Source organism: Hemisphaericaspora subhashii (genome assembly GCF_019202705.1).
Source record: "Hemisphaericaspora subhashii strain CBS 10753 chromosome Unknown scaffold19, whole genome shotgun sequence".
Taxonomy (NCBI): domain Eukaryota; kingdom Fungi; phylum Ascomycota; class Pichiomycetes; order Serinales; family Debaryomycetaceae; genus Hemisphaericaspora; species Hemisphaericaspora subhashii.
Genome location: NW_026057433.1, coordinates 111,897 through 125,788, shown reverse-complemented (window position 1 = coordinate 125,788; position 13,892 = coordinate 111,897). Strand labels below are relative to the sequence as shown.

The window sequence follows — 13,892 nt, the reverse complement described above, 5'->3', positions numbered from 1 at the left end:
TCATTAACAGCATCCTCGTCCTACCACTCCTCTAGAATTTAGTATTGAGCCGATTTGTCCTCCTTGTCCTCCTATTAGTACACGGGGTTCAGCTGTCAGATAGTAGTTTGTAAAGAATTCCTCATCTATATTTTCAATAATCTCATCGAATAGTTCAGTTATGCCTGTTCCGTCTTTAGAACTTGTTTTATGAACTTTTACAATACTAGGGAAATTCTGCCTATATTCATTTAGCTTTTCTACTATCTCTTCTTCTGATAATTGTTGCCCATGGGCATTATGATTCCGTAATAAATCCAATTTAGTTCCAATTAGATGGATTCTTATATCTTCACCTACATTCGAATTATTTAACTCCAATTGTTCTATCCAATATTTGGCAGTAACAAAACTTTGTTCAAAATTCTGCAAATCTATACAAATTAAGGCAATCTTTGCATTTCTATAATACATCGGTGTTAATGATCTATATCTTTCCTGTCCAGCTGTATCCCAGATCTGAAGTTTTACTTTCCGATCCGGATTATTACTTGATGCATAAACTTTGGTTATAAATGCAGCTCCAATTGTATTGGTTGTATGAATATCAAATTGGTTGGTTATAAATCGATGAACGAGTGATGTCTTCCCGACTGATGACTCCCCTAATAACACAATTTTATATGAAGGTGGTGGGATATCGTCGCTTTCCCCAGTCATTAAATCATAAGCTTTGGTATTTGCTATGTATAGCTTTTGAAACTGTAACTTGAAGCTATCCAATCAATGCTCATAGTGTGTATTCCCTCACCAGTTGGATTTAACAACAAGAAACCAAAATATCTTGTGGTCGTGCGTTTACCGTTTCTTGGCACGTATGGTGACTGATCTAAAGACCATGCTCGAAAGAGACTTTGATTTTTTCTTGAAAGACTCTAGACGTATCTAATTTCTCATATTCGCACGTAGACTCCTTATTAGTGTCAACTAACTTGTATTTCCTCTAGGTTCTAAAAAAGAAGAGAAATTATCTTGGAAGCCAACAAGTTGGCTGAATTGTCCAAGAGATGAATTACGAAGCCATTCGGGATGCAGAATGAAAAAATAAGAGAGTACCTTTATCTATAGTTGAGATTTGAATTAGGATTATGAGTTTTACCTTAAAGTTAAAAGTGGAGTGACGCGGCTCATGATATCCTTTGGACCATGTGTAGATGTATCTTTAACCTTGGTTTTGGAATTTGCAACCATCATCATCGGTCTAGTGGAATTGAGCCGGACAATTGTACAACGCCTTCGCCAATCCCTAATAAATCAACTGTAACAAACGGCAGAATACGGGATAGATAGATATGCATACATAGCGTTCTCTGACATAATTAATTTAAAAGCGAGAAATAATTATTATTAAGCACGGGGTTTGGTTTTTGTAATGGACTATTGTTTTTTGCCTGTACTTAATACGAGAAAATTTCAAACCCCGGGATATAAACCCCCAAAGATTCGTTCCTTACTTTTTTAAAGTTTCACCACTTAGTCATAACCAATTTTAATAGACAACCTCAAGACGTTAATGACTTTTTAATTTTAATTCGTTTATTGAATTTTAAATCTTTATTATTAAATACAACTATTTTTATTAATTAGAAAGTTGATTCCTTTCATAATCAAACAAAATAGCTGTAGTTTCTACCATTCGTTACAAGTTAAACGACAAGTCAGACGATTTTTTTAACCCTTTCGAGGTAATTTCAGATATTTATACATGACGGAAACTAAGAAACCTAAACAAACCAGAGTGAGAAAGCATGTTAGTAAGGCATGTCTCGAATGCCGCAAAAGACATTTTAAGTGCGATGGTGCAACCCCCACTTGTGATAGATGCTTAAAAGGCAACAAAATATGTACTTATGTGGCAAGTCATAGAGGTGGATCAAGAAAGAAAGGTGTTTCAAATAAGAATAAGCTTGTTACTGTCAATGATGTAAATCAAGGTCCCAAAATGCCAATGTTCCTTGCCGAGATTGAGGATTTCCCTATGCGAAATGCCTCTACTACCTCAATAGAAGATGCTCCAACTATGAGGGAGAGAGTGGATAATATCAAGAATAACAATGATATGGTTAAGGAAATTTTCAAACTACCTTGTGCCATGGATCATTCGCGCTGTGATGGACTGAATTGTCCCGGTAAGACTGCTGTTAACTATTTTGAACATAGAAAAGATGGTCCCTTGAATGAAAATGAATCCCAAATGGTTGAAGGCTTAAGAAAAAGAGTTAAGTTAGACTATTCAATAGGTAATCTTGATTGCTTATTTGCTGGTAGAGATGCTATCAAGGATGTTAGATCATTTCAACAATTAGAGATAAATTTACGAGTACTGAATTTTGATCACTTTATGGATCCTTCATCATATGACAAGGACGAAATCTTGAAGAATTATTTTGACAAATTCCATAGAGCCCACCCCTTAATGCCCCCAAGAGAGGAATTATTGGTCTATTTGGCAAACCCTTCAATTGAAAAGGAAGTCTTGACTATTCTTAAGATTGTTGGTGATGGTCAAATAACGAACATGTATGCTAAAGGCAAGGACTTAATTTCAGATAGGCTAATTCAATGTGTCAATATTGTTAGACAGAACCCTTCGGTAGATTTGGTATCAATACAGGTACTCTTCCTTGTGGCACTAATAGCACATATATCCTCATTCCATGCATTTAGTAAGAAGCTAAGACATTTCTGCATTCATTTAATTCTGGAGTTACAGATTAACTTAATTGATAATGAGGAAAAGGAGGTTGTAAATGTTGATGCCTTGACTCCATCATCTAATGATGGCAGCTCTGGAGCTACTCTTGCTGTGTTTGACTCTCCAAGATTGTCTCATATACCTCGATCTAGTATTGCCGATTCCGCAAGAAGGCTATTCTGGGAGTTATATTTTTTCGATGTCATAATAGGTTCTGCTGATGGTAAAACGGTTTCTAAGTTAGATTCGCTTGATCGTCATCTTTCATATCCAATATATCCACCACGGGAGCAGTTCGACTATAAAGGGAGAGCAGAAGCTGCTAAATTGGTTTCCGATGCGGTGAAGATGAATATTGAAATCATTAATAAGAGACCCTTTGAATCCATACTGAATAGACTAAAGGCATCGTTGTCAAGCTGGGAAATGAAGTTGGAAGATCCTAAACTTTTCGGAGCGCCACCGTTGATTCACAAGAATGGAAAGGTTAACGAAGGTGTACATCAATCAATCTTGCTTTACAATTACGCTAAGATTTTCGTCCATAGACCGTTCTCATACCTTTGGAAAATCAATGCACCACAACACCCTCAATGTAGTGAAGAAGTACTTGAAGCCAAAGAAATGCCTACCCAGATGAAAGCCGATTCCAGAACGAATATTGAGACTAAGAAAACTATAGAAGCGGCAAATTCAATAGTGGAAGTTTTGATAGACACGAATTCCTCCAAGATACTAGATAGAACTCCTCTTTTCGCCTGTGGATTAGCATTAGCTTCATTGGTTCATTTGAGTGCATACATTTGGGTTGAAACCACCATTCAAAACGACAGAAGTCAGAACTTTGGTTTAAGCAAAGATGATTTAGATATTTACACCGAATATATCAAACTTTCATTGACGGCGATTTATCCTATCTCCAACCATTGGGAATTATCAGGAAAATTAGCTAAACATATCCGAGAATCATTAACTGCTTTGAGACCAAATTTATATTCCAAGTTAAAGGATTTCCTACCTCGTATTGAAATAGGGTTGGAAAATATGAGTCTCTCAGAAAACCCTTCCGACAATACTGCGATAAATCTGGTTGACCATGATCTTTCCAGCAATACTTCACCATCTGTCCACTATGACCTTTCTTATGTTACTCAGAATAATTCCCAACAGCAGAATAAACCATCCTATCTTAATGAAACCAATTTGAATGCATTGAATGAAAGTCGTGGTAATACCTTTAACTTACGTTTTGATAGCACGACTCCAAATAATCAATTAGTTAGTAATAATGACCAGCTTGACTTTGGTGGAATGTCTGGCCAACTTTCTCCTGTTTCTGACACTGGATGTGATTGGATAGATAAAGCATTATTGGACTTTTTCGAAGAAGCCGTTCCTGGATTATGATTTTATGACATTTGTTAGACTTTGTTATTAAAGTTCCAATTTAATTTTAGATTTTGTGTTATCTTTTAGAAGATGTGTATATACGTGTTCCTTTGTATTTATTATAATTAATATATTTTATCCATATTAATGGGTTCAAAAGCTGAAGTTTCTCCGTAAAGCGACTTCGCCAGGATTGGTGACATGCTCCAAATGGTAATCTGGTTGAAGTCAGATGTAGACAATTCCACATCTCAATGCCAAGGAATTTACAAACCTCACGTTCATGACCATTCCCGTCAGTCTAGTTGGAGGATCTTTAGGAATATCTGCGATTGTTCATGAGTTCATTTTCATTCGCAGAAGATGTCCCAATTGTCAATGAGTAAAACAAAATGTTTTGCAGCATTTTTTTTTTACAACCAAATTGCCCTCTATTTTTCATATTTTCTTTAAAAGCTTTGAATATTTTGTACCTGATATTTCACAAGTAGAGGTTATCTTGTCAGTATATATGCTATCAGCTTAAGAGACCTCATACTAAAAGGAGAAGGCACATTTGAAATGCTATCGTAAATTGCATTTGATACACAAGTTATTTTTTATTTTTACATATACAATCTACAAGTTCAAAAGCTTAAAGCTTCACCTTTAATCGTTTTGTTAAATGGCGAACGATGTGATTAAATATTCCTCCATTGATCTAAGCATAGGATTATTAACAACATTTGATCATAGAATGGGATGGTTCTTAATTGTGTTAGCATTCTGTTTATACGATGCTTTTTTGCAACCAAATAGAACCAAAACAAAATGATTTCTCCAGAAAATCTTCCAAAAATTTGAAAAAAGAAAAATGCCTTAAAAGTCAACAAAATTTTCAAAGACTCTATTGGAAGACATATAATCATATAGAAATGTTCGATATTCATTGTCTGATATAATTCAAAGAACTGAAACATCTTCTAACGAAAGTTCTTGTGCAAAAACCAAAATGATCACGTGATTTAAAAATCTCGGTCACAAAGAACCTGAATTTTCAAAACAAAAAAAGGGGCTCTGTGGCCGAGTGGTTAAGGCGGTAGACTCAAGTTCTACTATCGTAAAGATGCACGCGTTCGAACCGCGTCGGAGTCACTATTCTTTTTTTTGGACTTTTTTTGGCAACAATTTGGAACGAAGGAGAAAGAAGGAATAAGCACATCAATTTGAGAGATATTGGTTAGTGTTCTTTATTTATTAATTACAAACTTATATGTTACGCAACATACACTATACTATACTAAAAATCAATCAATAATAAAACAATGGTTTGGTATATTTTTTTTTTTGATTATTTAAAAATGACTTAAAACTGCCTATAAATCTATTTTCATATATTATTGACCTGATGTATGCTACAATAATAATAAGAATAAACAGAGCCAAAAGCAATATATGACAACAAGAATCAATCAAAGGTCTTTATCTATTGTTGTAATCCAGAAAGGGCATTCGTGAATTGCGAACCACCACTTTGTTGATATTCAATCATAAATTCTTCCAAAACTCCAAAAGCAGACGAAACCCCAATAGTAGCAGCAACACCTTTTCCTAATCCACCCAAGAATTCACCAAGACAACAAGTGGCAGCTAATAAGAATGCACCACTGACAGAAGCAACTGGGATAACTCTGGCTAATTCTTTAGTGACTGAGACATCTCTTTTTCCTGAAATAGAAATACCTTGATCCTTGAATTGTTTGGAGATATCCTTTGGAGCAGAACCAGACACATAACTCCACTTGTTTGCGAACCAGACGGCTAAGAAGATGATTGAGGCGGAGTAGACAACGGTTCTGATTGGAGCTAATAATGATTGGACCAAGGAGGTTGAACTGGTGAAATAGGAAAAGATACCTGATGTCAAAACTAAGTTGTTTGAAGTTGGGGAGGTTTCATATTTGGCTAAAATTGGAATCAAGAACTCTGGAGCTCCTAATTTAGATAATAAACTAGTGAAGGAATAAGCAAACATTTGAATATTCATTAAAACAGTGAATGCAAATAAGACTGGTAATCCACCAGTGTATAATAATTTGATTGGGAAAACATTGTTCATACCTCTGACTTTGGTTGATCTAATTGGAATTTCGATACGGAAGTTTTGTAATCCAATGAAAACAGCAATTGATAAGACAGCAATGTAGAATTGAGTTAAATTTGGTAATTGAACACGAGTGAATGCATGCCAAATAGTAGTTGCAGTTTGTTTTGGACTGAATAATTTAAAGTTTCTAATTAAATTAACTAAAGCACCTAAACTTTCAGTTTTATTGGAGTTAATAATTGGGATAACTTCAAGACCTAAAACATCAGCAATGAAATTGGTGGCGTTTTGTAAAGCTAAGAAACATAATGCACCAGAACCAAAACCATAACCTTTATCGAAAATTTCAACCAATAAAGTAGTAAACCAAGACCAACCGGCAACTTGAGTGAAAATTAAAGCATAAGTACCAAATGGTGTTGAATCATTTAATGGATCATATCCACGAATAGCATTATCATAATATCCAGAAGAAATAAGTTCAATAGTATAACAAATAGCCAAAATGAAAGCAGTTAATTTTTGACCAGTTTGGAATAATTCACGATCATATCTTAAACCCAAATTGACATTGATTAATCTCAAACCAGCAGCAAGTTGCCAGATAAAGGCACCAGTTACCACAGGTAATAAACCCAACTCTAAAAGGGTACCTTTTTCCATACCAACGATGGATCTAACACTATAGAAAGGATCATTGATATAGAATTGTGCATTGGATTTTAATCCAAAGATTGGTAATTGACCGAAAAGGAAAATGACAGCACTACCGACGGTATATACGATTCTTTCATCAAATGCAATTTTCTCAATAGGTAATTCAACTTCTGGTAAAATTGGCAAGAAGAATTTGACCAAGTCAAGAAGACGGACTAGATTGAAAATTTGTTAGTATTTCTGAAAACAATTAAAGACGAATGCCGATATTAGAATGTACATACATCCACCCATATTATATTATGTATAGTAAGGTTAAGTTATATAAAGATTAAACGGGAATTGTTTCGTTTGGGGAGGAGAGTTCGTTCAAATCTTTGAAAGTCACATTTTTTTTTCAACTGCACTTGAGTCGAAAATTTCACACAATGAACAGTACGAATATTCAACGACGAAAAAAAAAAATTTAGTTAACGAACAAAGGTCGTTTGCTGGCTAAATTAGATAAATAGAGCCGTTCCAATTACTTCCCCCCTCATCGTATACGCGCTTTCATTAGTGTTCTTATGATGTAGAGACCTAACGAAAACAAGTTTGGGTATGAGTATATGAATTACTACAAAAAGCATCAAGATTTTACTACAAATAAAAAATGAAATGAAATGCAATTGAATTTATTAACTTTATAAAAGATTCGTATAAACTAGAAAAACCAAAAAATGACACAAGATATTTGCAACCACCGCACATTATCCAACATAATAATATTAACAAAGGATGCAAATCTCAAAACCCTTAAAAACCATCAAAAAAAAAAAACATTAGCATAATGTACCTTATGTAAAAGCCAAAATGTCCTCCCAACTCCGTTTTGCAACAGTTGCCATGATATTTCATCACAGATAAAACAAAACCACGCAACAAAAAAAAATTAAGCAACCATTGTGTGTATAATTTCTAAAAATAAACCCAAAGACCCTATTCTAACTCCCAAAGCAATGAACTCCATTGGAAAGCAATCACAAACAAAGTAAAAACAAAAGACAAAAAACAAAAAACAAAACCCCTTTTTTATGACAAACCAGTTGTAGCTTTTAATTAACGTCATTCCAAGACCCGTATCCTCCACACATTATTACTGAAGAATTTGTGGTTTCTGAGAATGCCATAGGATCAGCAGAAATTTCTGGCGCCACAGTGGCTATGTTTTCACTAGGCGGTATTCTGTGTAAATAATTGATATAATCGGTTGTCCCAGCAGCTGCACATCTTGGATAATTTACTTTTGTATATTCTTGAAAAGATGAACTTATGGAAGTTTCATTCTTATTATTATTATTTAACATTAATACTTTATAAATTAATTGACTTAATAATGAAGTTTGATTTGATTCTTGATCTTTATCTAATAGATAATCTTTAATATCAATTAATTTATGAAATTTCTTTACTTTAGCAATTTCTTCTTTATTTAAATATTGAAATAATTCATCACCATAAAATTGTTTCAATAATACTTTCAGAGCTTCATCTTCAGTAATTATCATTAATCTTGTACTTGATCTTGCTGTTGTTGATGATCCAGACATAACAGTTTCATCTAAATTCCAACTAGCTACATCTTCATTCATCAATAAATGAGAATGAATTAATGCATTATTATTCGAATTATACCAACTATTAATTTTATTTGATAAATGATCCAGTCGTGCACTATAAAAGATATCAGCTACATCATTTTCGTGATATTTCGAGTCACTTAATTCTGTTTCTTCTTCTTCTTCTTCTTCTTCATCATTTTCTTCCTCTTGGCCCTTAATTTCTGTATGTTCCTCTTCTTTATCTTCTCCTTCCTCCTCATCTCCCTCCTCAAGCTCCAGATCTGAAGAATAAGTGTGAGTAGCAGTGTTTGTTAACGATAGTATATCTGACGTGTTTCTCGTTTGTATTGATCTAACTGGATTAAATAACACGTACAGTGACTGTTCAATATCAACGAAATCCATTTCTTCATAATCTGATAAGATACTTGAAGTTGTATCATAGTTATCATATCTGGTTCTGTTGTTAGGTGCTGATTTAGTTCGTTCACCTGATTTGGTCTTTAATGAATTCATTTGCAGTTGGTTATTATTATTATTGCTATTGTTACTATTATTATTAATGTTGCGTCTAACAGTATTATTGTTAATAAAAGAAACAGGATTTATTGACATTATTAATCAAAAAAAAAATCCCCTTCTAGTTTTATATATTTTTTCTTACTTAAGTAGTATGTTGCAATGCTATCTTGTATTGTTTTTCTGTTGGGTATAATATTTTTTTGGTAGTTGCTGTTCGTGTTGTTAATAGGAATTGAGATTGAATGATGGTAAAATCGTAAGGGTAGTGGTGTGGGTGCGTGTTCGTATTAAAATGGGGGTTGCAATGTGACGTTTAAATTTTCTATTAAAAAAAAAAACTGTAGATACGGAAATCAAATTAAAAAAACAAAATTGAAATCTCTTGCTCCTTTTGATAAAGAAAGATTTATAGATATTTATATATCAAATTGGAAAACTGTGTTGGTTGATAATCTCGAAAATTAGAAGAATGAAATTTTAATGTAACAAAATTTAGAATTTTAAGTTTGCTTTTATACTTGTAACAAGAAGAACCACATTTCATATTATATCGTTGTACTAGTAATATAATATTGGGACAAATGGAAAAATAAACATTTCAAGATAAGAGAAGTAGAAGAATAAAGGCAAAAAATAAATTTTATTTTTTAATTTTTATTTATTTTAATAAATTCATGTCACTAACTTTCAATCGATGACCATCACAATAAATTATCAGAATCGTATGACAGGAACCTTTTAACAATCATCTAAGCCAACTTAACATGTTACCAATATCTACTTCATTCAAGCTAAGGTTAAATCGAATAGGAGGAAAAAAAAGCACACACACGCAGAGAAAAACACGCGAGTTTACGCCATACGTCAATTTATTCACTACTACCACACCCCACCCCATCCCGTCAATCAAATCAAAAAAAAAAACATATTAAATCGCGTGGAATTTATCCTCTCCCCTCCTTCCCTATTAATTCACTATTTCATTATTTTTGTGGGTGAATTGTACAGTGCTTAATAATTACTCCGTAGTAACGAATAAAACGAATTAATGACCTTCCCTCTCTTTGTTCAATTCTAGGTCTATTTGAACAAAGATTTAGATCACACATAAAGAAATATGTCATAAAATTTTAATTGCATCAACAAATCAAGTTGATTGCAAATTTCTATCGTGCTCAATTCTTCTATTTTAATAAAGCATTACAAAGCCAATATTTATACCATACTATTTCAGCATGTACTTATGGTAGGTAGGAATTCATGGTTGTACAAAACTTCCATTGAGTAGATTAACACACCACTCACATAAATGCTACAGTGGGGATCTGGAAAATATCAAAAAAGAAAGAAAAAATAAATTTTGTGGTCCCAAACGCCTGATGATTACAATTGCAACCTCTTGATTGTTGGGTTCAAGCCGAAAAAAATAACGGGGACCTATTGGTTATGTTGTCTGTTCGATAAGGGATTATTGGGTGTTCCTTCCTGATAATATGCATATTTAGGGGCCATGCTTTCTCTTTGTATCATCCTGGAAATCCGGTCGCGGAATATACATTATCCATACACATTTCAGATCCTACAAACCCGAACCCGGAATAAACATTAGCCAGGAGCGATTTCTCAAACTGACGTAAAAGCTCCGATGCCTTCATTTTCCAGACCTTGATCGCCTATTACTTTTAGCATTATTGAGACACCGAGCGAACAAACAGAACATTGTGAATGCTCTGTCTAATGATCTGCCTACACTCTCGGTGTCGTCATAGTATTCGTAGACAACTTAAGTGGTACTATAAACCCCGAAATTAGCTTAAACTTAAGTGAGAATTGGATAGTTATTTAATTGTATCAAATCCCATTGTTCAACAGGGAAGTAGAAATGTGCTGTGTGGGTAACATTTGGATAAAAACGTCCACTGATCAATCGACAGATATATTAGAAAATCATTAGCAGGTAGTAAGAAGCTTCCAATTCAGATTTGTAATAGGTACAACGTAAGTTTCACTCGTCAACTCCATGTAAGCCCTAGTATCACAATATCGCTATAGTTCCTCACAGATGACGGGGAAAACTAGTTTATAGTGGTTTACTTTACACTTATTATAAATCTGCGATGGAAACCTCTTAAAAATGCTTAATTAATGATACAAGCCAAAGACTAATATGCCTCCTTACAAATTTGTTAAGTTCAAATCCTAAGATAAAAGACTACAGACAAATGGATTTATTCAATGGTCATCATCTACTTTATTATTCTTTTGTTAGTAAGCTGAAAGTGCTTGCTTTTTGCCGGAGAATTATCATGGTAATCTTCTTTTTTATATTCAGATAGGGGTGAAAGACTATTTTATAAATACATGTACAAATAATCATTTAATTATTATAAGAATTAAACATAATCATCCTTATAAAAAGATCAACAACCCACAACAATTTTTCCGTTTCATATCACAACGTTGTGTAATATGCCTTCATTGAGGTTGAAATTATAACATACATTCTGTATAAAGCTTCTAGGTTGCATTTATCTAACTAAAGGAGTTATGCAAAGGAACATGTCACATAGAATTGAAAATTTTTTTAGTAATTATCACTTGAAGAATTTTTCAAATTTTTCAATCTGTGCTCCGGGTAACATTGCTCCCATTTTTTCTTTCTCCTCCAGCCCTTGCGAGAACATCGTCGAGAAATGATAGAATGGGGATCAATTGAACAGATTCTTGCTTTAGTATAACAACGCTTGACTTGAATTATATATTAGAATTGTACCACTAGCACTTCTGAAATATCTCAACCCAAAAACCTATTTATAATATAAGAAAACATGGCTGTCAAAGGATTAGGAGAATTAGACCAACAATACGATGGTACGTAACCCTGAACAAGCCTCACAAAGAATAAAGATTCGACAAGGCTATTCCTGAAATCTGATTCTACTTTTGTTGTTTATGAAACCAATACTAACATACATCATTTTCCATAGGTTCCAACTTAAGAATCGGTATTATTCATGCCAGATGGAATTCAAAGATCATTGATGCATTAGTCAAAGGTGCCGTCAAAAGATTGACCGAATTAAACGTCAAACCAGAAAACATCATCATAGAAACCGTCCCCGGATCTTTTGAATTACCTTATGGATCTAAATTATTTGCTGAAAAACAAAAAAGAGCTGGGAAACCATTAGATGCAGTCATTCCAATTGGAGTCTTGATCAAAGGATCAACCATGCATTTCGAATATATTTGTGATTCAACTACTCATCAATTAATGAAGTTGAATTTTGAATTGGGTATACCTGTAATCTTTGGGGTTTTGACTTGTCTTACTGAAGAACAAGCTGAAGCTAGAGCTGGTTTGATTCCTGGAAAGATGCATAATCATGGTGAAGATTGGGGTGCGGCTGCTGTGGAAATGGCAACAAAGTTTAATTAAGTTGTTTTTTGATTTTTTCGATGAGTATTGACTTTTAAGAAACTGTTAATAGATATGCCATTTTGGTAATTTCTTGTATGTCGGGATATCTCAACCTCTAACCATGCCTATGCTTGTGGTAACAAACTTTTTGTTTTTGTAAGCATTGAAGGTTGCAGCCAATCTCGCAAATGATTTTGGGTTATTTTCTTCAAAGCGTTGCTCTTAATAATCGTTTCGTTGTATATTCTCTTTTGTATTGCTGAATCCTTCCAATGAGAGTATTCAGAGCTAGAGAATACAAGCAACAAGGCATATGTCTCAATCTCAAGGAATTGTAATTATCCCGCATCTGAATCCTTCAAACCTGCTCGCCCGCCCCATGGAAGCTGATTCCTTTCGATCGATGGACTACTTGTATCACCATACCCATCTGTGGAATTAGTAAATGTTTTTTTTTGCAGCAAAGTGAACATTGTGACCGCGGAATATTTCAACTGAGCTAATAAACCAAAAACACAGGGTCTAGCATTTACATTTACCTAGCAACTGTCGCTTGTGTTTCCGTTCTTTCTCTACTGCATGTATGAATCATTTAATATGTGAGCAGTAATGTATAAAAAAAGACGATGTTAAATTGGCTGCAAATTTTTTGACTCTAGTTTTCCACGTTAGTCTTATAGTTTATGACCCTTGAGAGTCCCTACCAGAGTCTGCTTTGAAAATATGTCTTATTCTGTATTGTTATTATTCATAGTTCCAATTCCCTAATAAATTATATTAGTTGAATGTAGTTCCATAGTATTCTCCTTGAATTCATTTAAACTGAGAACAAAATTTATTGTGAATTTTACACCAATAATGAACAATATTTAACGGATAAAATCAACTCATTTTAACAGGATCAAACCCAATAGACTCTTCTTAAACCTATGTTATACTTTAGAAAAGCATATAGATAATAGAAAACACTTTCATTCAAAGATTTTAATGCTGTTAGAGGACATTGAATTTTGAAACTTGAGACTTTTTGCACGTGCGAGTCGCCTGCATATCATGTGCATATCACATGACTCAACAAAACTCCGACACAAATTTCTACTTTAGGTTGAAAATTCCGTCAAAAATTTCCCAATTAGGGCGCTAAAAAATTTAATCTGTAAAAAAGAAAAAATCCAAATTTCGCAAGCAAGACTTCGTGGCCAAGCTGGTTAAGGCGTGAGACTGTTAATCTCAAGATCGTGAGTTCGACCCTCACCGAGGTCGCTTATTTTGAAGCCTTTATGGCCAAGTTGGTAAGGCACCTCACTAGTAATGAGGAGATCGTCAGTTCGAATCTGGCTGAAGGCATTATTTTTTGCCCCAATAACATACAATTTAAATGGTAATACTGTGAGCTATTTTTTAGGCAGTTTTCGTTGAAAGGTCCTTAGTAAAAGGAGGTTTGTAAAACATTGCGACTATTTGATTTTAATTTTTCGGTTG

The 13,892-nt window shown here is 33.9% G+C and overlaps 5 protein-coding genes across 5 annotated transcripts; 2 read left to right on the top strand and 3 right to left on the bottom strand. All coding sequences in view use genetic code 12, as the record gives it.

The window, feature by feature from the left end:
* Window positions 1-3: 3 nt before the first annotated feature.
* YPT53 (Rab family GTPase) lies at window positions 4-879 on the bottom strand (the record flags this gene model as incomplete). Its single annotated transcript, XM_049409515.1, has 2 exons — window positions 4-741; window positions 877-879. The coding sequence occupies 2 exons, from the start codon at window positions 877-879 to the stop codon at window positions 4-6; spliced, it is 741 nt and encodes a 246-aa protein (XP_049261309.1).
* An 865-nt stretch (window positions 880-1,744) lies between these two features.
* Window positions 1,745-4,141, top strand: ZCF2 (Zcf2p; the record flags this gene model as incomplete). Its single annotated transcript, XM_049409514.1, has 1 exon — window positions 1,745-4,141. The coding sequence occupies one exon, from the start codon at window positions 1,745-1,747 to the stop codon at window positions 4,139-4,141; it is 2,397 nt and encodes a 798-aa protein (XP_049261308.1).
* A 1,447-nt stretch (window positions 4,142-5,588) lies between these two features.
* SSH1 (Ssh1p) lies at window positions 5,589-7,160 on the bottom strand (the record flags this gene model as incomplete). Its single annotated transcript, XM_049409513.1, has 2 exons — window positions 5,589-7,081; window positions 7,151-7,160. The coding sequence occupies 2 exons, from the start codon at window positions 7,158-7,160 to the stop codon at window positions 5,589-5,591; spliced, it is 1,503 nt and encodes a 500-aa protein (XP_049261307.1).
* Window positions 7,161-7,960: 800 nt separating this feature from the next.
* J8A68_005445 (uncharacterized protein) lies at window positions 7,961-8,983 on the bottom strand (the record flags this gene model as incomplete). Its single annotated transcript, XM_049409512.1, has 1 exon — window positions 7,961-8,983. The coding sequence occupies one exon, from the start codon at window positions 8,981-8,983 to the stop codon at window positions 7,961-7,963; it is 1,023 nt and encodes a 340-aa protein (XP_049261306.1).
* Window positions 8,984-11,817: 2,834 nt separating this feature from the next.
* Window positions 11,818-12,428, top strand: RIB4 (lumazine synthase; the record flags this gene model as incomplete). The annotated part of the gene is made up of 2 exons (XM_049409511.1): window positions 11,818-11,860; window positions 11,977-12,428. The coding sequence occupies 2 exons, from the start codon at window positions 11,818-11,820 to the stop codon at window positions 12,426-12,428; spliced, it is 495 nt and encodes a 164-aa protein (XP_049261305.1).
* Window positions 12,429-13,892: the final 1,464 nt, after the last annotated feature.